General features: G+C 38.6%; 1 protein-coding gene across 4 annotated transcripts in view; it reads left to right on the forward strand.

Moving 5' to 3' along the window:
- The window catches only part of SAMD8 (sterile alpha motif domain containing 8), a 49,120-nt gene extending 35,109 nt beyond the window's left edge, over positions 1-14,011 (forward strand). For all 4 annotated transcript variants that reach the window (XM_059397866.1, XM_059397867.1, XM_059397868.1 and 1 more), the window contains 4 exons: positions 901-996; positions 2,988-3,105; positions 9,021-9,171; positions 9,344-14,011. In XM_059397866.1, the coding sequence (XP_059253849.1) occupies positions 901-996; positions 2,988-3,105; positions 9,021-9,171; positions 9,344-9,648 (670 nt within the window). In that variant the 3' untranslated portion in view covers positions 9,649-14,011. The remainder of the gene's footprint in view (positions 1-900; positions 997-2,987; positions 3,106-9,020; positions 9,172-9,343) is intronic.
- Positions 14,012-23,715: the final 9,704 nt, after the last annotated feature.

Consider the following 23,715-nt stretch of genomic DNA (forward strand, 5'->3'; position numbering starts at 1 on the left):
TTCATTCAGATTTCATGTTTTCTTTTTAATAAATACCTTTATTTTCTTATAAAATGAACACATTATTGTACAAGAATTCTTAGTGGAAATGTACAAAGAATAAAAATAAGACAATAATCCTACCAGATGACCTGTTTGCACTAACTCATTTTCACATTTACCCTATTCCTTCCCGTGTCGTCTTTTTCTCCTCCTCCTCCTCTTATTATGTATGTTTTTATTTATTAAGATTTTATTTTTAAGTAATCTCTATACCCAGTCTGGGGCTCAGACTTAAAACCCTGAGATCAAGAATCGCATGTTCAACTGCCTGAGCCTGCCAGGTGCCCTCTCTCTTTCTTTTTAAATTTAGAAATGTGACATATACTTCACTAATGAATAATCACGGGAGCTGTGGATTTGGTGAAGAAAGAGAAATCAATTGAAAAGAGAGAAGAAAATAGGGATATAAAACAAAGGAGGGCACAGAGAAATAAAGGAGTAAAACAAAACAAAAACTCTATTGCCTCTAAAACAAAACCAAATTTGTTCTAAGAAAAAAAAAAAAAGAGTCAAGTTCAAGCCCTGATTCTTCAGTTAGCACATCATGCATGAAGTGAAACTTTTCCCATTGATGTTTGTGGACAATTCTGTATCCAGGTCAACATGCTACAGGGAAGAAGAAAAGGGTTTTTAACCTCTTCACAGAGAACCATTAATTGGGAATCACAGACAGCAAAGAGGTTTTGGTAAATGGAATACTTCATGAAACAGGTTTCCCCCCCCAGTTTCTTTGAATACCATCTCCTAAAAGAGATAAAAGTTACTAGGAAGCAATGAGAAGAGTATCTTATTGCAAAGGGTGTCAGTTACATACATACACTTCTTGTCAGTCCAAAATGTAATTTTTTTCTGTTCCAGTGTTCCTAGAATCCCATGGGCCTTTGCCATGACAGAAGTATGTGGCATGATTTTGTGCTATATTTGGCTCCTGGTTCTTCTTCTTCACAAACACAGGTACCTCAGTTATGCCATTAAAAGACAAAATATTTCGACTGTCTTGGATAAAGTTCATCAAACCTTGTTTCTCCCTTTGAAGTTTCCTTGTTAATTTCATTTAGTCGTTATGGAAAATGTTTCGGGTTTGATCAACAAAAAAGTCACTGTGAGGTAATATCTACATATTTAGTTGTATTCTGAATATATTCTGCAGGCAAAGATCAGAGATGGTGATGTTCAGCCATGAGCCAACCAACCGCTGATAGTCTAGCTGTAACTTTCTTTGAAAAAAAATCAGAAATGTTTTTGTGGAAGAATAGAAATTCCTCCAAGGACAGTCTTTGGTCATGGACAGTGTTTGGATGAAAGAAATTCTCTGCTTGGAGGAGGCCTATTAGAAAAGAGATTATTTTGCATACCCTGTACATCTAGTCAGTGTGGTTTGCTTAAGATGATACAGGAAATTGCTGAATAGGGAAAGGGCTTCTTTGGCACTTTCACTAAGAAATATAAAGGAGAGAATTTTTTTTATTAAAATGAAGTGTAAGGGGAAGCTTCTTTTCTACTTTAATGCAGGGAAATTACTTGATTAAGTAAAAAAATAAGGCATAATGAAAAAATTTTACAAACTATGTAGTTTATAGATCTGGTTTCCATTGTCTGTGAACACTGATGAAGAACAGGGACACTTTATTGAATTTTTTATCCTCTCCTCCTCACCAGGAAGGATCTGAGGTAAACCAGTGATGGGCTTTAGGTCCCAAGCAGCAGTTATTTCATTGCTTTGACGTTGAAAAGAAAGGTTGATCATTGCTATTGTCATACTGGTAGGCTATCATTTGCTTCGTTTCCATTTTCCAGCAATATTTTTTAACTCTGGATTGCTTAAAAACAGAGGTGGCTTAAAAATGTGTAGTATCACTGCTGCTTTGTGGTTTAACTTTGGCTCACAAGACCCTATGAATTTGAATTTTCCATTCTTCTAAACCAGAAAGAATTTACCATATAGGAAATTTTGGTAGGTTTAGCAAAGCACAGCAGTGGCCAGTTAATTACAAGTTTTGGTGTTTAATTGGTCAAAGAAAGTGTTCCTCTCCAATGTTTGGCCTTTGTACTGCTTTCATTAGAATCACCTCGCTTTTGTTAAAATGTGGTTTCCTAGGTTCCACACATCCATGTACACACTAAAATTTGAGATCTCTTGTGTTCATTGCTTCCTTGAGGGTGAGAAGAGCATTTTGAAACCATGTAAATCATAGTCCCTGTGCTTTAGATTATTATAGTCTGTTTTGGTTTGGACATTTTAAAAAATAATATGACAGCACAAGTGAAATCACAATGCAGTTCAAAATTTTTGCTAGGTATATTTAATATAAAACTTAGTATTTAAAAAATTTAGTATTTTTATACTTTAAGTTTTAAAAAGTTAGAGAATGTTTAAGATAGCTACTATCAGTAACCAATTTACAATTTTATTATTCAGCAAAAATTCCCTAAAACCCTATTTAATTTTACCTTTCATGAAGTAAATAATTAAAGAACAATATATGAATAACAGCATTAACTTTAAGCCAAGAGTCAGGGTAGGTACTAGTCCTTCTTTTCCTGGATAGTTCCTTTACTTTCTCTTAGCCATATCTTCTTATCAATGAAATGATGCTCTTAGGTGAGCACTGTCTAACATGGCAGATACTAGCCACAGGTGGCTACTTAAATTAATGAAAATGAAATGAAGTCAAAATTTACCTCCTTGGTAAAGGAGTGCTCAAGAGCCACATGTAGATAACCTTATTGGGCAGTGCAGTTATAGAACATTTCTGTCATTACAGAAAGTTCTATTAGACAGTGATATTTCAGATCTAAGATTCTTTAAGAATTCTGTCTTCTTCAAAGAATCTAGTTCTGGTAGTTTTCCTGCCTGCTCTCCCTTTAAGTAAACACTTGATTCCTGGAGATTTTTGGTTTGCTTTCTTCTGATCTTTCTCTCTTTTTGGTCACTCTGTTCACAGGTCAATACTTCTCCGAAGGCTCTGTAGTCTGATGGGCACGGTATTCTTGCTTCGCTGCTTTACCATGTTTGTGACCTCCCTCTCCGTGCCAGGACAGCACCTGCAGTGTACTGGAAAGGTAGCCTGCTACCTTCTTTATCATTCTTGCTTATTCTTGGTGGGTTGATGGCACCATATTTGTAACAGGGCTAAAACTTTGCATTTAGTGTTAAAATGCTTTTTAGGGGTGCATGCGTGGATCATTTGGCTCAGTGTCCAACTCTTGATTTCAGCTCATGTTATGATCTCAGGGCTGTGAGTTTGAGCCCCCAGCATCTGCTTATGCTGGCCATGGAGCCTGCTTAAGATTGTCTCTCTCTCCCTCTGTCTCTGCCTGTCTCTCCTTTCTAAAGAATAAATAAATAAATAGATAGATAAAATGTTTGAAATGTCCTTTTTAGCATTTTTAATATCTGTAATAAACCTCTAGAAATAATTCGGTAGAATCCTTAAGCCAGAATCTACCTCCTTTTTACATATGTCCATTGATACTGGTTCTTTGCTGTGGAGCTATGGAAAACAAGTTTCTTTCAATTATCATTTTCCCTTTCTCACCATCATGAGCATCTTTAGTTCCTCATATTGATGTGGAAATGTTCAGATTCAGAGCAGAGGAAGAATTCTTGAGACACTTTGCTGCAAAAAGGTGGTTTTATTAAAGCACAGGGACAGGACCCATGAGCGGAGAGATCTGCACTGGGGTTGTCACAGGTGACTGATTATAACGTTCAAACTGAGAAGGGCTTAGGGACTAGCGTTAAGTCTCTAGGGAATTGTGGAAACAAGGTTTCCAGGGCCTTGAGGGGGTTAGCTATTGTTAGGACAAGGTCATTTATTACTGTCTAGTAAAACCTTAGTCATGACACCCTTCAGATGTATATCAGGGGTCCATTATCTTGGAGGATGGCTACTGCCATATCTTGGGGGATAGAGATAAAGGAAGTTTCCAAAGGATGTTTTTTTTTTTTAATTTATTTGACAGACAGAGATCACAAGTAGGCAGAGAGGCAGGCAGAGAGAGAGGCAGTGGGGAAGCAGGCTCTTCCCCACTGAGCAGAGAGCCCGATGCAGGGCTCTATCCTAGGACCCTGGGATCATGACCTAAGCCGAAGGCAGAGGCTTTAACCCACTGAGCCACCCAGATGCCCCTCTGAAGGAATTTTTATATGTTAAAGGAGACTTATAGGATCTTGGAGGTCAGGATAATGTTAAGCTAAAATTGCCTTTTGCCCTTAGCAAAGTATTAACATCGAGGCCCCTGAGTTCCTAGAGGAGGGTCACTCTGCATGGCTCAAGGACTTGTCTGTCAGTGGGCTGTAAGTTGTAAGGAAATTTAATTTTTTTCTTTTGCCTTTGTTCTCCATATAAATATAACATGACAGTGGTCCCTTTGATGTCCTTATCACTTCTTTTTAAAAAGTTTTCCATTTGACTATATTCCACTTAAAGTACACACTATTCTAAACCTCACTTTTTGCTGGGATATACTAAATAATGGCCAACTTGTTGTTTTTGTTTTAAATTTTGTAGCTTGTTTTGGTACATTATAGACAATATCTTCTCTTCTGATTAAATTGCGAGAGGAGAGATTATGCAGATGGGAACAAAAAAAAATTTTTTAAACCTGAAAATCACCTGTATTTTACATACAAAATTGGCCTTCGTGACTCATTAAATTTGGACAAAAGAATTTATTATCCTATTTCTCTAAGCCTCCGTGCTTTAGCTATTTATTGCCAAATACTCAGATATCTGTGTTGGCGCCTTTGTTGTAATTTTAATGTTGTTTGTATATGTGTAAAACAAAATTATGTGTCAGCTCTTCTGTTACAATATAAATAGGTGAAATGCTAACAAGGAAGATTAAGCAGCCAAAGGATCAATAACTAAAACTACAGCCCTGAGCTTAAGGGTGACATAACTTTCTCCGTATTAGGAGACTGACCAGTAAGCAAAGGAGAAGGGTTAATATGACACTTAGGATTTATTGTGAAGACAGTGTTTTATTTTTCTGAAAATATATAAATTAAAAAGAAAAAACATCATATTCCCTCTCTTTTCACCCATCCCATAAATAATCCTGTTAACAGTTGGGTATATAGCCACATAGATTTTTTTTTTTTTTTTAAGATTTTATATGAGGAATTTCTGAGTGGCTCAGTTGATTAAGCATCTGCTTTTGGCTCAGGTCACGATCCCAGGCTCCTAGGTTTGAGTCCCACATCAGGAAGCCTGTGTTTCCCTCTGCCTGCCACTCTGCCTGCTTGTGCTCTCTCTCACTCTCTCTCTGACAAATAAGTAAATAAAATCTTTAAAAATATATATTTTATTTGCAAGAGAGAGCACAAGCCAAGGAGGAGGGTCAGGGGGAGAGGGAAAGGCAGACTCCCGGCTGAGCAGGGAACCCAGTGCAGGTCTCGATCCCAGGACCCTGACCGAGATCATGACGTGAGTCAAAGGCAGCCACCCAACTGACTGAGCCACCTTGGCGCCTCCACATAGACTGTTTTTAAGCATATTCACACATTCATATAAGTTTATATAGTAGATACTTTTTAAATAAAAGATAAGATTATATTGCAGACACTGTTCTTCGGTTTATATTTATTTAATAGTATGTTGTTTACTTTCTTCCTAAAGAAATACATATGACTATATCTCATCTTTTTTTTTTCCTTAAGATTTTATTTATTTATTTGACAGACAGAGATTACAAGTAGGCAGAGAGGCAGGCAGAGAGAGAGGTGTGGGGGGGAAGCAGGCTCACCGCTGAGCAGAGAGCCCAATGCAAGTTTCTATCCCAGGACCCTGGGATCATGACTGGAGCCAAAGGCAGAGACTTTAACCCACTGAGCCATCCAGGCATCCCTATATTTCATCTTTTTAATAGCTGCAGTGTCCATTGTATGATTTACCAGTTTCTAAATCATGTACATTTATGTTTTTTCCAAATCTTACTATTTATAAATCATGCTATCGTAAATGTTCTTGTGCACTTATGCATTTTCTGTTATTTAATCATCTACTTAAGATAAATTCCTGTAAGTAGAATTATGAAATCAAAGAATATGTACATTAAATACATACTGCACAAATACCCAGCAGAAAAAGTAGATTTATCACTACTACCAATACTGTATTCATGTCAGTTTTCCCACTCCTGTGCCAGCACTACTCAACTATCAATTATTGGAGTCATTGCCATTCTGATTGATGAAAGATGGTGATATGAGACTTTTACAGTTTTATGTTTTAAAGGTTATTATTTATTTCTTAGAGACCATGAGCAGGGGGAGGGGCTGAGGGAGAGAGAGAGAGACAGAGTGAAAGAGGGAAAGAGAGAAGCAGGCTGCCTGCTGGGCAGGGAGCCCACCTCTGGGCTTGATCCCAGGACCCTGAGATCATGAGCTTAGGCGAAGGTCGACACTTATGCCACTGAGCCAGCCAGGTGCCCCTACAGTCTTAATGTTCTATATTTCTTATATATATAAATTTCTTATATATAAATTTCTTAACATTTGAATTTATTTCTGCACATGATGTGAAGTAGAGATAGAATAGTTTTCCCTGGCTAGTATGGTAATGGATTAGAAGATATTTTAAAGAATAAAAATATAAGCTTATTATACTGAAAAGAGAATTTTCTGTAGCAGAGGGATTTAATTGTGGGTCAGCCACTAACGAGAATGTTATATGTGCATTGGGCTCTAATGTGTGCTACAAAAATAAATTAGATACCATTCCTCTACAGTATGGATAGCCCTCTTTCTGTCTCTGATGACTGTGTTTCATTATCAGTTAGTTATATATGGACATTTCTATTCAAATATGCCCTAAATACTGTTAATTGTTTTTATATTATAATATAACCTACTTATTGACCTGTATCATTTGTAGCAGTTGTTAAAAATAGAAAGTTAAGGTGATAGTAACTAGCAATCAAGTCCCTTACAGCAAACTCCGTAGGGCATTTTCATTGAAATAAAGTAATTGCTTGAAATCTCATTCCCAGAAGTAGGAGGTTTAGGGACAAAACCAAGAACCTACCTGTTTTTGAAATGTAGCAATGGACCCACCTTAAGGAAAGAAAATACAGAATATTTGGGACATTTAAAATTGGAAGGGACAAGGAGACTGGGTATCTGAGCAATTATTGTTTTCTTTTGACTGGCATCACTTGTTTCCTGCCCTTGTCTGAGAGGTATTTTCCTAGCAGTCTCTGTTCTTCACTGCCTGATTTATTATTTTCACAAGAGTACCATCTCCAGCTCTATTCTCATTAGAGGTCTTAGAAGAACCAAACTGTATGTATTTTAGCAACATCTCTTTTCTTTTCTCTAATAATAGATCCCTTTTCCTATCTTGCCCTTCAATAAGGCAGAAAGGGAAAGCTGGGTAGTACATAATCAGCAAGTGAGATTTCTAATGAAATTGTGTTATGAGGTTGTTTCTGTTGTTAATTAGCCATAGTAGAAACTTCAAAACGTAGGCCTTTAGGGGCGCCTGGGTGGCTCAGTGGATTAAAACCTCTGCCTTTGGCTTGGGTCATGATCCCAGGATCCTGGGTCCTGGGTCCTGGGATCGAGCCCCACACCAGGCTCTCTGCTCAGCAGGGAGCCTGCTTCCTCCTTTCTCTCTCTCTGCCTGCTTCTGATCTGTGTCTGTCAAATAAATAAATAAAATCTTAAAAAATAAATTAATTAAATAAAACATAGGCCTTTGTTTTTTTGTTTGGTTGTTTGTTTTGTTTTGTAAGGTTATTTTCTTTAAAGCTCTAATTGACTTTATTGAACGATTCATGAATTGGGTAGCACCCCTAGGAAGTAGAGAGGCCCTCTAAGACATAGGACTTTGGAATTAGACTTCCTGGATTCACATCTTGGTTATGTTACTTACCAGCTGTATGACCTCTCTAAACCAATTTCCTCAGCTGCATAATTGAATCACTTCATGGGATTGTTGTGGAAATTAAATACAGTAATACATAAAGCACTTAGCAGCATGTCTTTCACATAGTAAAAACATGTAAAATTTTAGGAATTCTTTGTACTGTTACTATGTGTTAAATGCTTGCTTTTTTTTTTTTTTTTTTTGAAAGAAGGACCATTACTCAAACTCTTCCTCCAAATGGATGGCTTTTTTAAGCTTATATATGGGAGTTGGCATTGGGTTTGGCTGTTAATAGGAAATTCAAGATGGCATGGTTTAATAAATAGTGGTTTATTCTACCTCATAAGAGAAATATGAAATTAGGTCATGTGAACCCATATGGACTTATTAAAAACCCACGATTCTTCTGTCTTTATCCTCTCCTATCCTAACACTTCTGTATGGAGTTCTCAAAAACCCATGATTCTTCTTTGTACTTTCCTGTCCTCACACTTGGCTTGCATCCTCAAGGCCACTTAGTAGTCCAAGATGGCTGCTAGAGCTTCAGCTATCATGTCTGAGTTGTAGGCTCAAAGAAGGAAAGGTGAAAAAGTTCCTCCTAGTTGTTTTTTTCCTTTATAAATAGCCTTCCCACAACTCTTTTACACTTTCATTTACATCTTATTTTATGGAACTTAGTCACAAAACCACACCTGCAAGGGAGGCTAGGAAATGCAGTGTTTTGGTTGAGTTCATCGCTGTGTCAAATAAAGTAGACATTCTGTTACCAGTGAAGAAGGGAAGAATAGATACTGTCATAGCCTCTTTCTTAATGGCAAGAACAACCAGCAAATACTATTGCATTATTGGATGAAAAACTTGAAAATATTTTGTGTAATAGTGACCTTTTCATTGTAAAGGTAATATTTCTGGTAATATTCTGGTAATTACAAGTTGACCACACTTTCTTGATGTCTAGAATGAATTAATTAGACTGGGAGTCTGGTTGCATTTGTTCAGATCTTATTTCTAAGTCATTCGGCATTTGAATTTCAATGTGAGGGATGTTTGGAAGCCCCTACCTCTCTAGACATTAAAAGCACTAATTTGTAGCTTTCTTTATAGATATATGGCAGTGTATGGGAGAAACTACACCGGGCCTTTGCCATTTGGAGTGGCTTTGGTATGACCCTAACTGGTGTTCACACTTGTGGAGATTACATGTTCAGTGGCCACACAGTCGTCCTAACTATGCTGAATTTCTTTGTCACTGAATGTAAGTATCTCTTTAGTGCTTCCATGTATTAGATGACTGGCTACAGGGTAGGCTGAGGGAAGGGTGTCAAGTTCTATGAAGAATGAAAGTAGCAGACTGACTTAAGAAACATGTGACTTAGAAGCATTGGAAAGAATGTGGTTTTAAAATGATCTTTCTGTCCTTTTCTCAGATACACCAAGAAGCTGGAATTTCTTACATACTTTATCCTGGGTTCTCAACCTCTTTGGAATCTTCTTCATTTTGGCTGCTCATGAACATTATTCCATTGATGTGTTTATTGCCTTTTATATCACGACAAGACTCTTTTTGTACTACCATACTCTAGCCAATACCAGAGCATATCAGCAGAGTAGGAGAGCAAGAATTTGGTTTCCCATGTTTTCTTTTTTTGAATGCAATGTGAATGGTACAGTACCTAATGAATATTGTTGGCCATTTTCAAAACCAGCAATAATGAAAAGATTGATTGGCTAAAGTCTATCTTTGTAATGGGTTCATGGTTAAATATGCAGTAGTTGTTGAAAGTGAATAACGTTTGCTTTCTCCCCCTAAGCTGTTCCCGGATGCCTTGCATTTTGGCTTATATGTTGACAAAGTGAAGTTCCATGTTCTGAGCAAGGCTATGATTGTAGAAATCCAGAAAGAGCAATGAAGAGTCCTTACATATCCGTGTGAGTAGGAAGCTTAAGTAGATGTTTCTGACCCTTCTCTTTCAGCAGACTTAATGTTGTGATTGAAGTCAGGCTGTTACCCTCACCTGTTGAGAACTTGCTTATTGAATTTAAGTAATTTGGTGATTGAATGTGGTTTTTTTTTTCTAACTTCATTAGGACTCTAGTCAAGAAATAATTTTTTCTAGGTCCTTATTATCTTAAAGGAAAAACCCCTACCAAATGAGCAGTACTTGTTCTTTGAACTAATTTCTGTCTTTTAAAAAAATGCAACTCTAGAAAGTGATCTGTGTCACTAACAAATAATTTCTGCCTCTGAAACAACTTTAAGAAAAGTATATTGAACATTACCAGGATGCCTGAAACAAGACGAGAATGGAAGGGGCCATGAGGTGACAAAAGTACAAATATAGTATTGGCATTTTTCACCAAAGAGGCAACAAAAGATGCAGTTCCTCTTTTGTTCTGAGGGTTCAGTATGACTGTCATTAGTGTTTATAAGGGAAAAATGGCTGCATCCATAAAAATAAAATTGGCTTAATTTTAGTGAGATAGGTACCTGGAACAACTTTGTGCTACAGTTGTTATTTAGACATATGACAGCCCAATTTTATGCCTTTAAATGATGTTACTTAATTAGCTAAATAGTGGAGTGTGTTACCAAATGTCAGATAAAGTTCTTATGTCTATAAGTAGGGAGGTATGCATGCAAAGAATATTTTTTCTGTTTTTGAAAAGAAATTTATAACGGTTGCGGGCATAATACAACTTTTTGGTTTTTGAAATTTGTCATTCTTGGCCATCAAAAGTAAACAGTCTCAGATATATTCGGATGTGGAAAAAAGGTTTTGTTGTTTTTCTTTTTTAAATACAGTTGTGTACATACATTCTTTCTACTTAGTCTTAATTTGGCAGTCAGGAAGTGATATAGTTAGTTGCCGTTTACAACACTAGAAATTTAGTACCTTAAGTAATTTGACCTTTGTGGTAACATTTGTCACTTTACTTTTAATGATTCTGGTTAGTAGTTATGACAGAATGGTTATGGAATTGGCTTTTGAGCCCCAACTGATTGAACTTAGTTACTTGGAATATTAATTGCATGGTTTTTACATTCCATTTTAAAGCAAGGAGTTAGAAAAAGTGCTGGCATATTGAGGTCTAAAATTAGGCCACTTAGCAGAGACCCACTCCTAATGTGGGTGAAATATTTTATTTTTGCACTTTAAGTCATATTCCCACCCCTGTATAAGCTACAGAGGAGCCTGAATGGATTGGGCAGGAGAAGAATATTATGCAAACAAATTCCAGCCCGTGCTGAATGATCTCAATTTGAGTCGACTCTGAATATTATTTTTTTTCTCACCTGAGAAATGGCACAAGGCAATTCAAGTTTTATTATGCTTGTAAATCTCATACTTCAGAATCTTATAATATCTTAAATTATTGATTCTAATACATGCCTGGGACAAAAATGTCAAGATTTCATCTAAGGAAACTACATGATCATGAAGGGTGAGGGATGTTTCCTATACTACTTAAAGTACTTTGACCCTTGAGGTCAAAGCCGTGTAACTGCCATTCTTTACAAGTGACAGAGCAAGACCATATTTAGCTAGGGACGATCGAGTGTTGGCTTTTGGAAAAATGTTTGAAAAAAATCTTTGGCAACATTAAGTCAGGAATGTTAGATAGCTGCTTAATGGTAAACTTGCTAACATCAGTCTTCTTTCCTTCATATGGATTCTATTCTAGAACAAAATAGAAAAAAATTTCAAGTAATTTTGCAGAGCTGTTGACATCGAGAGTGCCTAACAGCAGTCTGCAATGAGGATTGTAAAATAAGTTTTCAGCCTCGCATTTATCATATCTGATTTGAGGAAAAGGTAAGCTAGATTTATAATTTATTGTCATAACTAATACAAGGCAGTGTTTACATAAATTCATCATCTCCAAGTCTCTTGGAAAGTGTTGATACAAAATTCTTTTCCATTTCTTTTTTTAATATGAAACCTGTATTTTAGTTGGTTTTTTTTGTTGTTTTGTCCAGAAATTTCCAGATTTTGTCTTTTTTTTTTTTTTCTTGTTAAGATGTAAGCCATTGGAAGAGTAGTATTTATATTCACATTTTGGCGGTGAATGGGCCTAGGTGGAGAAGCTACATACGTATTTTTTTCTCCTTTCTACAGTTGAAGACTTAGGAGAGGCTTATATTCTTAAATACTGAGACCTTAGTATAGAAGGAACCAAGAAGGTTTTTGGTTTGGGGATACAAACTAGAAGTTACATTGAAAGTTCTTGATGCCTTTCTCTATAATTCTGGTGGCAGTGTAGCCTTTTTTTTTTCTTTCCTTCCTTTCTTTCTTTCTTTTTTTTTTTTTTTTTTAATGTCTGTGCAGGGCATTGTTACTGAAGGGTATTGAAGTTCATAGGGAGTAAGGAGGTTTTGAAGATGGCAAATAAGCCATTATCACTGAATAATTTGGGAGAAACTTTTTGGCTATGCTGCAGAATTTTCAAATGGCTGTCCTCTCCATCATTCTCAGTGGCCAGAATTGCTAGAGTAAAAATACAACTTCCACATGCTGGGTCTGTTTTTTAGTTGTTACTGTTTTTTTTTTTTTTAATCAGAAAGCAATGAGAGTAGCCTTAGAACCAGTCAGCCAAAGAAATGTGGGCTGTTCACAAGAAAGAATCCATTGAGTGAAGACCTGCTGGTTTTATAACTCTGACACCGCAAGTGGTGTTCTTTCTTGCCCTGTACTTGCTGAAGTATTGTTACTCAGAATTCCAAAAATCTTATAATTTACAAACAGAGAACAGAGAAGCCAAACTCTTTTATAGTTTATATGAAACAGTCTGTTTTAGAGACATCTGTTTGGAAAGTGTTACTTATATATTCAAAGTCATATTCATAACACTAACTTGCTTGGAGTGTATTCCGCAAAAGGTAATTTCATCATGAGTTTTATAGTAAACATTTTTTAAACATTCTTGGTCCAAAATGCTTGAGAACGTTAACCATATTCTTGTTTTAAACTCTGTGATCTAATAAACTTAATTCTTTGATAGTCTTTTTGTAGACTTAAGTTATCCCTTACTAAGAGTAACTAGCAGTAATAGTCATGTGTCAGTTCTTTAAGGTATTCAGGCATTTGCGATAAGAAAGTTCTCTTTTAGAATAGTCCAATAGTTTTCTTAAACAGTATTGGTTTCTTTTAGATAGTTTCAAAGCCAACAAAGCATGTCAGTTTCAATGCCATCTTCACTTGGCAGTTAAGGTGGTTTGCATTTGTAAAAAGTGAGCCTGAATTACCCCTACACCTCTGTAGAGACTTGTTAGTAAGTCAAAAGTCAGGCTGCTTCAGGTGACCAGTGAGAAAGGAAAGAAGTTGAGGGTTTTTCCCTCTTTGTGTTTGAGTGGCTCTGAATGACTGAAATTACTATGAAAGTAGGTTTTGGTCTCCCTCGCACCTACTGCTCACACCCAGTGAATGCCACCAATTTCAAGTAACTAAAATGTGGCCTATTACTTTACGTCAAGTTCAATAAAAGTATCTATGAAATCTGTAAACCATAATTCAGCGACCAGTAAGGTTGGTTTTAGAATATGTTCTACTCTAAATTAGCCAATAGACTTTTTGTTCAGTGTATTCCATATTTAAGCATAAGGAAGATTTGTGTCTGATAGGAAGGAAGAGGGAATACTATGATAATCTCATTATTATTTCAGGTCTCTTTCAATATGAACTACTGAGTTGTCTGAATGGTAGCCAGGCCATGTTATTAATGTCATCTTAAAAATGCTTAATTTTAATAATTTTTTATTCAGAGAATCTATGGATTATTAGGACAATTGAAGTATTTCTGATATGGAACAAAGGAAGTGGAAACTGGTACTTAGTGGGGGAAGCAAAATTAGCTTGGACTAAAGTGGGCATGTTTTGTTTTAAGAACTCTACCTAAATGTAACTCTGTCCACAGAGAAACTAGTATTACTTGAAGATGTGAATGTTCTTGTGGTAGCCATACCTTGAAGCACAGTGTTGTATATAAGTAAATATCTTGATTCTAAATTAAATCCAGGTTTAACTAATATATTATTTTATATCTTTGTTGTATTAAAATGTTTAAAAACACTAAAAATAAAACATTTCAAAGTTGAATTGCAGTCTCTTATTTGAATGTCTTTGCATTACTACTGCAGCTTGTCTATTTTTTTTACAGGAAATTTTTATTTTTGCAAATGATTGGGCCCAGCAACTTTAAATTTTAATATAGTATCTAGTTCCTGGCTCTTACTAATGCTTAGTTGTCTCTTAGATAAGCCATTTGCCCTTTCTCCTTTCTTTTGTGTAAACTAGGAAAGAAAAGTAATCTTCCTGGGGTATTAGAATAATTATGGATTAAGATGAAAGGGAGGGAAAAGATGCAAAAAACACATTAAAGTTTTTGTTCGGTTGGTTAGTTTTCATTTAATTGTGAATTATATGGGAAGATGCCATAATCCTGGCAAGTCAGCTTTGGAAAAAAATGATGAACAGGGAAAGAAGGGAAAACAGCTGTTAGTGGGTAGCACAGTAGCCCAAAACCATGGAGTAATTGAAACACTAAGCATTGTGGTAGGACCATATGAATTTAATCCGTGACTGAACTTAACTTTCATGACCACTCCTAATCTGTTGGTGGCTCCAGCTAGTCTCTGTCTCGGGAACTCTGGGAAAGAATAGTCTAGAATGGACCTAGAGGCTACATGGTGGAATAGAAAATGCACTGGGTTTAGACTCTGAAGGCCTGGGTGTTGCATCTCTGCCACTGATTAAATTAGGTCTTTTCTTCCAGCTCCACCTAACTTTATGTTTAAAAAGGGGTGCAAAAAAATGCCTTTCTCCTGTATTAAAGGCCAGATACGAAAGTACTCTACCCTTGCTGTCTTAGTAGCTGGTACATAATGCTGAAATACTAGTTGAATTTAGGTCAATAAAATGGCCGATGCCCCCAGGAAATTAATAATCTAGCAGGGAAGTTGACATGAAACATTCATTGGGGAAATCAACCCACAGTTTTTAAAAAAACTGCCTGGTTGAATATCTTCAGGGATGGGGAAAGGGAAGTGGGGGAATTTGTACCATTTTCATACAAAGTTACTGTTTTACATATTTGATTTTCCTTATAGGCTTTCCCTTTGAAAAAAGAGTTGAGGATAGGAGAAGGAAATGTTTGGAAATAAATGAGTCAATAGAAATTTTACTGTCTTCATTTAATGGTAGCTTGGGAGAGGAAGGGCTCAGTGGGGACTGAGGGTCCATGCAGAATTTACTAAGCATGTAAAACTTGAACTGAGCCTTCCCTGAAGAAAAAAATTCATAAGAACATGATGAAAGCTTTAGAAGACTAATGTAAAAAATTGGATTTGTGTATGTGTTAGAGAACTGATGTCAGGGTATGTGGGTTTTTTTGTTTGTTTGTTTTTTAAGATTTGTTTGAGAGAGAGGGGGAGAGTAGGAGTTGGGGCAAGAGCAGAAGGAAAGAGAGAGACTCTTAAGCAGACTCCTGCTGAGCAAGGAGTCCAACAGGGGGCTTGATCTCACAACCCTGAGATCATGAGCTCAGCCGAAATCAAGAGTCAGATTCTTAGCTGACTGGGCCACCCAGGCATGCTCACAGGTTATATGTTTTTTTGTTTTTGTTGTTGTTGTTTTTAAGATTTTATTTATTTATTTATTTGAAAGACAGAGATCACAAGTAAGCAGAGAGGCAGGCAGAGAGAGGAGGAGGAAGCAGGTTCCCCACTGAGCAGAGAACCTGATGCGGGGCTCAATCCCATGACCCTGGGATCATGACCCAAGGCGAAGGCAGAGGCTTTAACCCACTGAGCCATCCAGGCACCTCTGACAGGGTATATGTTTTTAATACAACCATTGGAATACCTGTTGCCAGGGTCTAAATTGTTAGGACACGTATAAGTAGTTTTATAAATCAGGAGTTAGTAAAGGGCACAAGTGTAAGTCAAAAAGAGAGAGGTAGGATGATGGAAAGTACACAAAAGATCAAATGGGAGATGAAGGAAAGGCTACAGGCTAAGTCAGTAGGTCATGGAACCCACGCCTGGGCACAGCTTGTAGGAAGCCTCTACACCTAACCAAGGAAGATCAAGACATTCCAAAATGACCTGCCAAGTGCTACTGGATTATGTAATGTGACTGTAGGATATAATATACCCTTTATCCAAAATTGTCTATTTTATGGTCAAACAGTTCACTTACCTGTCCAAGGTAAGTGCTGGGCTGCCAGGCATAATGTGGAGTGGGAACAGCTCTGTCAGAGACTTGAGAAGAGTGCTGGGGCGGGAGAATGCCTCAGAGGAGCTCAGTTACCACCATCAGCAGTAACTTGGAAGAAGACCACTTGATAGCTGTAAGGCCTCTGTTAGAGCAGCATGGATATTTAAATGCTGTATGTTCTCAGCTTAAAGGGCCCCCTAGGAGAGCTACAAGTATGAAACCACCATGAACCATTCATATTCTAGCCTTAAGGGTCTTGGATCCCACTCTAAAGAAAACACATGTATGTAATAGTTTATCTTTTTCTTTTCTTTAAGATTTTATTTATTTATTTGAGAGAGAGTGTGTACAAGCGAAGTAGCAGGCAGAGGGAGAGGGAGAAGCAGGTTCCCTGACAAGCAGGGACCCCAATGTGGGGCTCGATCCCATGACCCCAGGATCATGACCTGAGCCAAAGGCAGATGCCCCCTAATGGTTTTTCAATACAGACTAATCAGCCTTCATCAATAAGTTGTCAGTGTATCTGAAATTTGATCCTGTTTTTCCTCAAAGACTGTTTTGGAGGCCTAGCTGGAGAGCAGTTGGCAGTGTAGGTGATGTGATTTGAGGGACTCCAACATGGTGAAAACCATCTGAGCCACCCAGGTACCCATGACTCTTAGTATCTTTTTAAAAAAGTTATTAATTGTGAGTAATTAATGAACATGGTAGCAGACTATATAAACTGAAAACTTTTCTTCCCATTCCTGTACCCAGTCTTTAGTTCTTTTTCCAAGTGACTATCATTTTTAAATAGTATGTTTTCCCAGAAGCATTCCATGCATATTCAAACAAATACATATTTTTTCTATTTCTGTTTATATTATTTAAACAAATTGTAGCATATATAGATAAGGTTTTGCACCTTATTTATTTCACTTAACATGTACCAATGCCTTCCCTCCAAGAACACACGTTAGTTAAATAAGTTAGATTTATTGTTCATTGCAGTGAGGGAGAAAGCACACCATGGTAAATTACAGAGCATCTCAGCTGGAGGGTGTTGGGAAAGGACTTACAGGATTGTGTTTGGATTAGGTGGTTGGGAGGAAAGTTTTTTGTTTTTGTTTTTGTTTTTTAGATTTTATTTATTTATTTGACAGAGAGAAATCACAAGTAGTTGGAGAGGCAGAGAGAGAGAGAGAGGGGGAAGCAGGCTCCCCGCTGAGCAGAGAGCCCGATGCGGGACTCGATCCCAGGACCCTGAGATCATGACCTGAGCCGAAGGCAGCGGCTTAACCCACTGAGCCACCCAGGTGCCCTGGGAGGAAAGTTTTAAGGAAGCTCTGGATTGGATATTTTCAGGATGCTGGACCAATTTTATAATTGGGTGCCTTAATAAATGTTAAGACAGAAGGAATAGATCGAGGCTTAATGTTATAATTAGTAAAGAAACAGAAATCACTTGGGATAGAAGGACGTTTAGTGGGTTTTGTGGTTTAGTAATGTTCATGTTTTTAATCTGTGTTCAGACATGATTATTGATAGCCTTGTTTTTATCTTGGTCTATCATGGTCACAGGTCTCCTTGTCATATGTTGGTGTTCTTTTTTTTTTTTTTTTTTTAATCTGTCAAATAAATAAATAAAATCTTAAAAAAAAAAAAACAAAGATGATTTAACAGATTGAGAAGGGTCTCTCCCACTTTTTATAGTGTTGTCTTTACCATCTCCTGCCACTGCTGAGTCAGGGGCGGGGGTGAGGATGTTGATAATTGTCTTCCCAAGCACCCAAAGGAAGCTAAGTCCTGTTCAGTCTAAGGGAGAGTCTGGAGAACTCAGTTGCTTTCCATTTCAAGTTTTGTAAAGGGTGGATGTTAATACCTGCCTGCCCACCAGCAGCTCTGCCATGGCCTATGAGACATTCCAAGGATCTGAATTTACCCTGTCCCAGATACAGGGCTCCATTTTAGATATGTATGGCCTGAAGCATGGAAGATGTTTTGAAAGAATATTTATCAAGCATTTATTGAGCACCTATCATATGGCAGGCACTATTTTTTTAAATTTATTTATCAGACAGAGATCACAAGTAGGCAGAGAGGCAGGCAGAGAGAGAGGGGTAAGCAGGCTGCCTGCTGAGCAGAGTCCGATTCGGGCTTGATCCCAGGAACCTGAGATCATGACCTGAGCCGAAGGCAGAGGCTTAAACCACTGAGCCACCCAGGCGCCCCACCAGGCACTATTTAAGCATTGGTGCTTCAGTGATAAAAGAAATAAAGTCCTTGCCTTCAGGAACCTCACCTTCTAGACAGTAATATATGAAAAAGAAAAGCATCCCTGACAGGTGTCAACTAGTAACTGGCAGTGGTGTTCCATTACTGAACATAGACAGTGTTATAGAATACCACATCAGGTGAGGGCTCTGCATGATTGTGATGGACCATCTTCACTCATAAACAAAGCTGGGTAGACATATTCAACACAAAAAATAACCAGATACCCCATCTCCCTATTAATAGGAGTAACTAAAATACTGAATTGTCCCAGTTTTCTAAAAACATTCAATCCAGAATAGCATCTCACCTCCTTGTTTCCTGGAACCCTCTGCAGCAACTCCTAACTCAAGCCCAAATCCTGTGCAAGCTGCTCCTGACACCCTCTTACTGAATTTTCCTATTCTTTTCAATAGTGTTCTGTCTCTCTTGCTTATGTGAATTTTAAAAAAACAAAAAACAAACAAACAAAAAAAACTGTGACTAATGTGTGCCCCTTCCTACCCCATGATCTTTGCTTGGTGGGAATTGGTTCTTGGTAGCCAAAAGTGGATACACAAATACAACACACACTCACACACACACACACACACACACACACACACACACAGACACACACGGAAACAGATAAAAGGATAGAGAGTGATAGGGAGCACTTGCTATCTGACAGCACTTTTAAGGCCTTCTACTCAGACATTAGAGTAGAGGCTTGAATGGGAAAGGAACCATGTGGATATCTAGGGGTTGAGGGAAAAGTAAGTGCACAGACTGACCTCTATAATAGGCTTGGCATGTTCTCCAAACAATTAAGAGGCCAGTTTAGCTTAAGAGTGAGCAAGGTGGTGGGGGTGGGGGGCGCCTGGGGGTGCCTGGGTGGCTCAGTGGGTTAAGCCTCTGCCTTCGGCTCAGGTCATGATCCCAGGGTCCTGGGATCGAGGCTCTCTGCTCAGCGGGGAGCCTGCTTCCCCCTCTCTCTCTGCCTGCCTCTCTGCCTACTTGTGATCTCTGTCAAATAAATAAATAAAATCTTAAAATAAAAAAAGAGTGAGCAAGGGGAAGAATGATTGGAAGTGAACTTAGAAGTAGCCGGGGCTCTAAGCATGCAAGCCTCAAAGGTCTTGGTGAAGAAGATTGATTTTGCCTCAAGTCATAGGAAGCCATTGAGAGATTTTGGGTTTGTGTGTATGAGAGTGACATCTCCATTTTAGCCAAAGTGACACTGCCCTTAGGCTAAGGCAGAGAAGACCTACGTGGGTGACTGGCCTGGCCTTGGAGACAGTTGTCTCTGAAAATTTCATCAAACTCTTCTGGGTCCTTTATTAGAAGTCTGGAAGAAGGAAAGATGCACAAGGAAATGAAAGCCACAGAAGAACCAAAGGAGAATGCACCATAATCTCAGAAATCCTGTGGTAGAATGAAGCATCAGTGGATGTAATAGGAAACCGGATTTTTCTTAACGTCTCTTCACTTGAATAAAAAATTCAGTTTGGCAAATTAGTTATGAGAGCCTTATTTTTGGTTCAGAGGTTGGCCTTTGCAGATGGGCACCAGCAGAGGGTGCTATAAACCTGAACAGCCTGGATGCCTTAGGTCAGGCACGGAATGAAGTCTGAAAGTTGCTGTTTTGAACATAGTGTGTGCATCGGAATCACCTGGCTTTCCCTTCCCCCCTTCCTCTGTTTCTAACAGGTTCTCAGGTTAGATGCAGAAGATTTTAGATGCTGATGTTCCCAGTCAGTTTCTCTTTCTGGAGGTGATAGGAATCCCCTGAAGAGCCTTTCAACAATCTGAGGTGCCCTCTCCTAAGGGCATTTCAGAATGGGGTGGAGTGAGAATGCAAGTGTTCCTGCTTTAGTTCCTCCCTCCCTCCCTCCCAGACAGTTGTAAAAAAAGATTAATGTTCCTGCATTAGTTCCGTCCTCCTTCCTCTTAGCCTGTCCATGAAGCTCTATACAAAATAGTTGCCATAAGCGTCACGCTTAGCTTTTTTTGTTCTCTCATTCCATCTTTTAATTTTGGTTTCCAGTTGTACATTACAAGTGTACAGAAATCAATTGACTTTTGGCTGTTAACGTTTTATCCTGTGACCCTGACAAACTCATGTACTGTATTAGTTCTAGAGGTTCTTTTGTAGATTTCTTAGGATTTTGCGCATAGTCATAGACAATCTCATCCATCCATGAGTAGTGACCATTTTATCCTTCCCCCATTCAAACTTGAATTCTTGTTTCTCTGGTAGCCAGAACTAGATCTACTGACCCCCATTCTGTCATGATATTCAAGAGCAGTTAACACACCAAGTCACAAAGCAATTGACAGTATTCTGAGTTCTAGGTGACCACTGAGGATGCTTAGGGGAAAGACATCTGAAATAATGAGAAGTGTGTTGGCCCTAAGATGTGAGAGACCTAGCCTTGAAATAGTTTTTATTGGCCAGAGCTAGAGAGTAGAACCCTGCCTTCCTACAGTGGGGAGATTAGGTTGTAGCCAGGAGTGGGAAGAATCTAGCCTTTAGCACAGTCCTGCCACTCTAAGCCAGGAGTTCCTTTGTGGGTCAGGTATCTGAGATGTAGCTGCCCTTGTCTGGGTGACTGCTCTGTCCACAAACTGGCATGAAGGACTGAGGTCCTCATTATAGAGGGGGAGGGGTTTTGGGGAGAGAGACCTCAATAGGCATCAGGGAAAAGGACATGCCCTGGCATAGGGTAGAGAACTGAGAGGGAATCATGAGAAGCCCGACTCTTGTGCCAAACTTCTGGAGGACTGGAGGAATAGTCCCTCCAGGTCCTAGTTTCCTTATCTCTAAAAGAAGAAGAGGAGTTCTGTTCTGACTTCACAAGGTGCTTGAAAGAAGACAGTGAGGTAATAGGCCCAGATATGAAAGAGAAAAGGTATTATTGGAGTATAAGGTCATACTAGGTGAATTACCATACCTGAACCAAACCTCTCTAAAAGTTGAGTTCTGTGGGAGAGTCAGGGTGTGAGGGTAAACAGTATGCCCTCTTTTGATACAGGGTTCTCTTGATAGCCTTTATGTTTCCCCTGATTAGCTGCTTCTGCTAGATGGCCCTCTAAGCTGTACTCACTGAAGGCTTTGGTTGAAGTTTGGGCATGGCCACTCAGCTTTTCCAGCGTTCTGTCTCTGCATGGTCAGGAAATGGGGGAAGGCGCTCTCTGCTTTTCAGCCCTTCAGCATTCACCCGCATCATACAGATGTTTTAGCAGTAGGGCTCAAGCCCTCTGGGGTAGACTCCTACTCTTTTGTAATATGACTTTACCGCTCCTTCCACCAAGAGGCAAAGTCTTTTTCCCCACCCCTTTTATAGGAGCTGACTAATAAAATGCGGAGGAAGTGCTGACATGAGGATACCGTTTTCACCCTCTTGGGATGCTGGCCCGAAAGGCTGTGCCATAAAGGAACTTGGCATGAAATATCTTGTAAGGAGAGAGAGGCCCAGCAGATCCAACTACCCAGCTGAGCCCAGCCTCTAGCTGACCCATTAGGTGAGACAGCTGCATGAGTAAGCCCAACAGACATCAGGAGAACTGTCCAGTCGTGCAGAATCATAGACATAAACCATTTTAAACTACGAAGTTTTAATGTACTTGTTAGATTGCAATAAATAACTCATATACCTAACTTTTTTTTTCCTAATCCTCCTTCCCACTGGTCTTCTATATTTCGAAAGGCCTGCCTTTTTTATGAGGTCAGAATGTGTTTTTCCAGCCGCCTCGGCCAATATTCAGTTCCGTATTGTCCTGAAGTCTATTTTCACAGGGCTCATGTTGGCTCTGAGACTGTATATCTTAAATGTAATCTCATTGGTGAGTCACTGATGCATTCCTACTTGGCTTTGCCTAGAATTAAATGGATCAACACATAGGCTTTCAGAATTTTTTTTTATTAAGAAATCACAGACTTGTGATCTTAGACTTTTGCCTGTGGCCAAGGTAGAGTATAGGGACCAGATTTACCCTCTCACTTCATCATTGCCCCCTAGTTTGCCACCATCATGCTAAATATACTCCAGATGTGATACTCCAGAAGTGATGTACTGAGGACAGCCAGCCCATACTCCCCTTGATCTGGCCTCTGCTGACCTCTCTAGCCTTCCCTCGTTAAGTAACCGTTCCTCCTACTATTTCCTCCTCTGACATCCATCTGTTGCACTTTTCTTGCCATATTATTTGCAGTTTGTTGCACATTCCACGATCTATCATGCCTCGGCATCTTTCCTTAGGTGCTGCCCTTTCCCTCCTAGCTAGCCAACGTAAACACGGCCTCCATTTTAAAGACTCTGTTTAGATCTGAAACCTTCTTGATGCTCTCAGAGTGAGTTGACTCCATAATCCATGGTCCTTTGTTGATACAGCAGTCCTTGTGCCTACAGCGCTTCACAATACTCATTCATGTTTGTCTCCCTTTCTAGACTGAGATTAGTCTCCACTGCAGTGTCTGACACACACTAGTTGCTTAATAAACACAGAAGGAAGTATGGGAGGAAGGAACGTGTATCACAGAATCTGAAAGGATAGGGATGTCCACAGGGCTAGAGGGTGAGCTCATGCAAAAGCTGAGTGTTCCTTCTGAGTGATGAAAACACTAGCTTGATATCATGGCTAACAGAGCCATGGCGGCATTAATTGGGACTTTGCTAATTTTGAAGGAATAACAAATTGGATCTTCTATTTTATAGCATTAATCAACAGAGTTTGTTCAACTTAAATACTGTGATACAAAGAAGACCAAGCATTTCAGGTAACCATTATACACTTGACAAGTAACCCTTTCCATATAAACGATTGATGGACTAAATTAGAAAATACTCTCGTCTGTTCATTAAAACAGATTTCCCTGAAGATCTTTACTGAGGAGCAATTTATTAGCATAGTTCCACTAGATTCCTGAAGGCAATAAAACTGAATTTCTTTTAATATGCTTTATGATTCAGTCAAGCCAACACTTATCAGTGGGACCTAGTTAATTTGAATTAACTATATTTGAAGTCTTAGCATTACAGATCAAGAGCAGAGTGATTCATTCAAATGGTGTGTCTTTGTAGCTTGTCTCATAAAATTACTGGAAACACAGAGAAACCTAATGCTGTTTTGAACGAGATAAAGGAGATGTCCCTGATATACTTTGGCCTCTAGATTTGAGGCTTAATGAGCTTGGTGACATACTAGTTGCAGGGGAGCTGTAGCAACAGCCCTGACATTTAACAGACACTTGCCCCTCCTCCTTGTCCTAAAAAGAAAGAAAGAAAGAAAGAAAAGAAAGAAGGATGGAAAGAAAAAGGTAATAGAAAGCCAACTTGTATACACATATACCC

The sequence above is a fragment of the Mustela nigripes genome, chromosome 4 (genome assembly GCF_022355385.1).
Source record: "Mustela nigripes isolate SB6536 chromosome 4, MUSNIG.SB6536, whole genome shotgun sequence".
NCBI lineage: Eukaryota > Metazoa > Chordata > Mammalia > Carnivora > Mustelidae > Mustela > Mustela nigripes.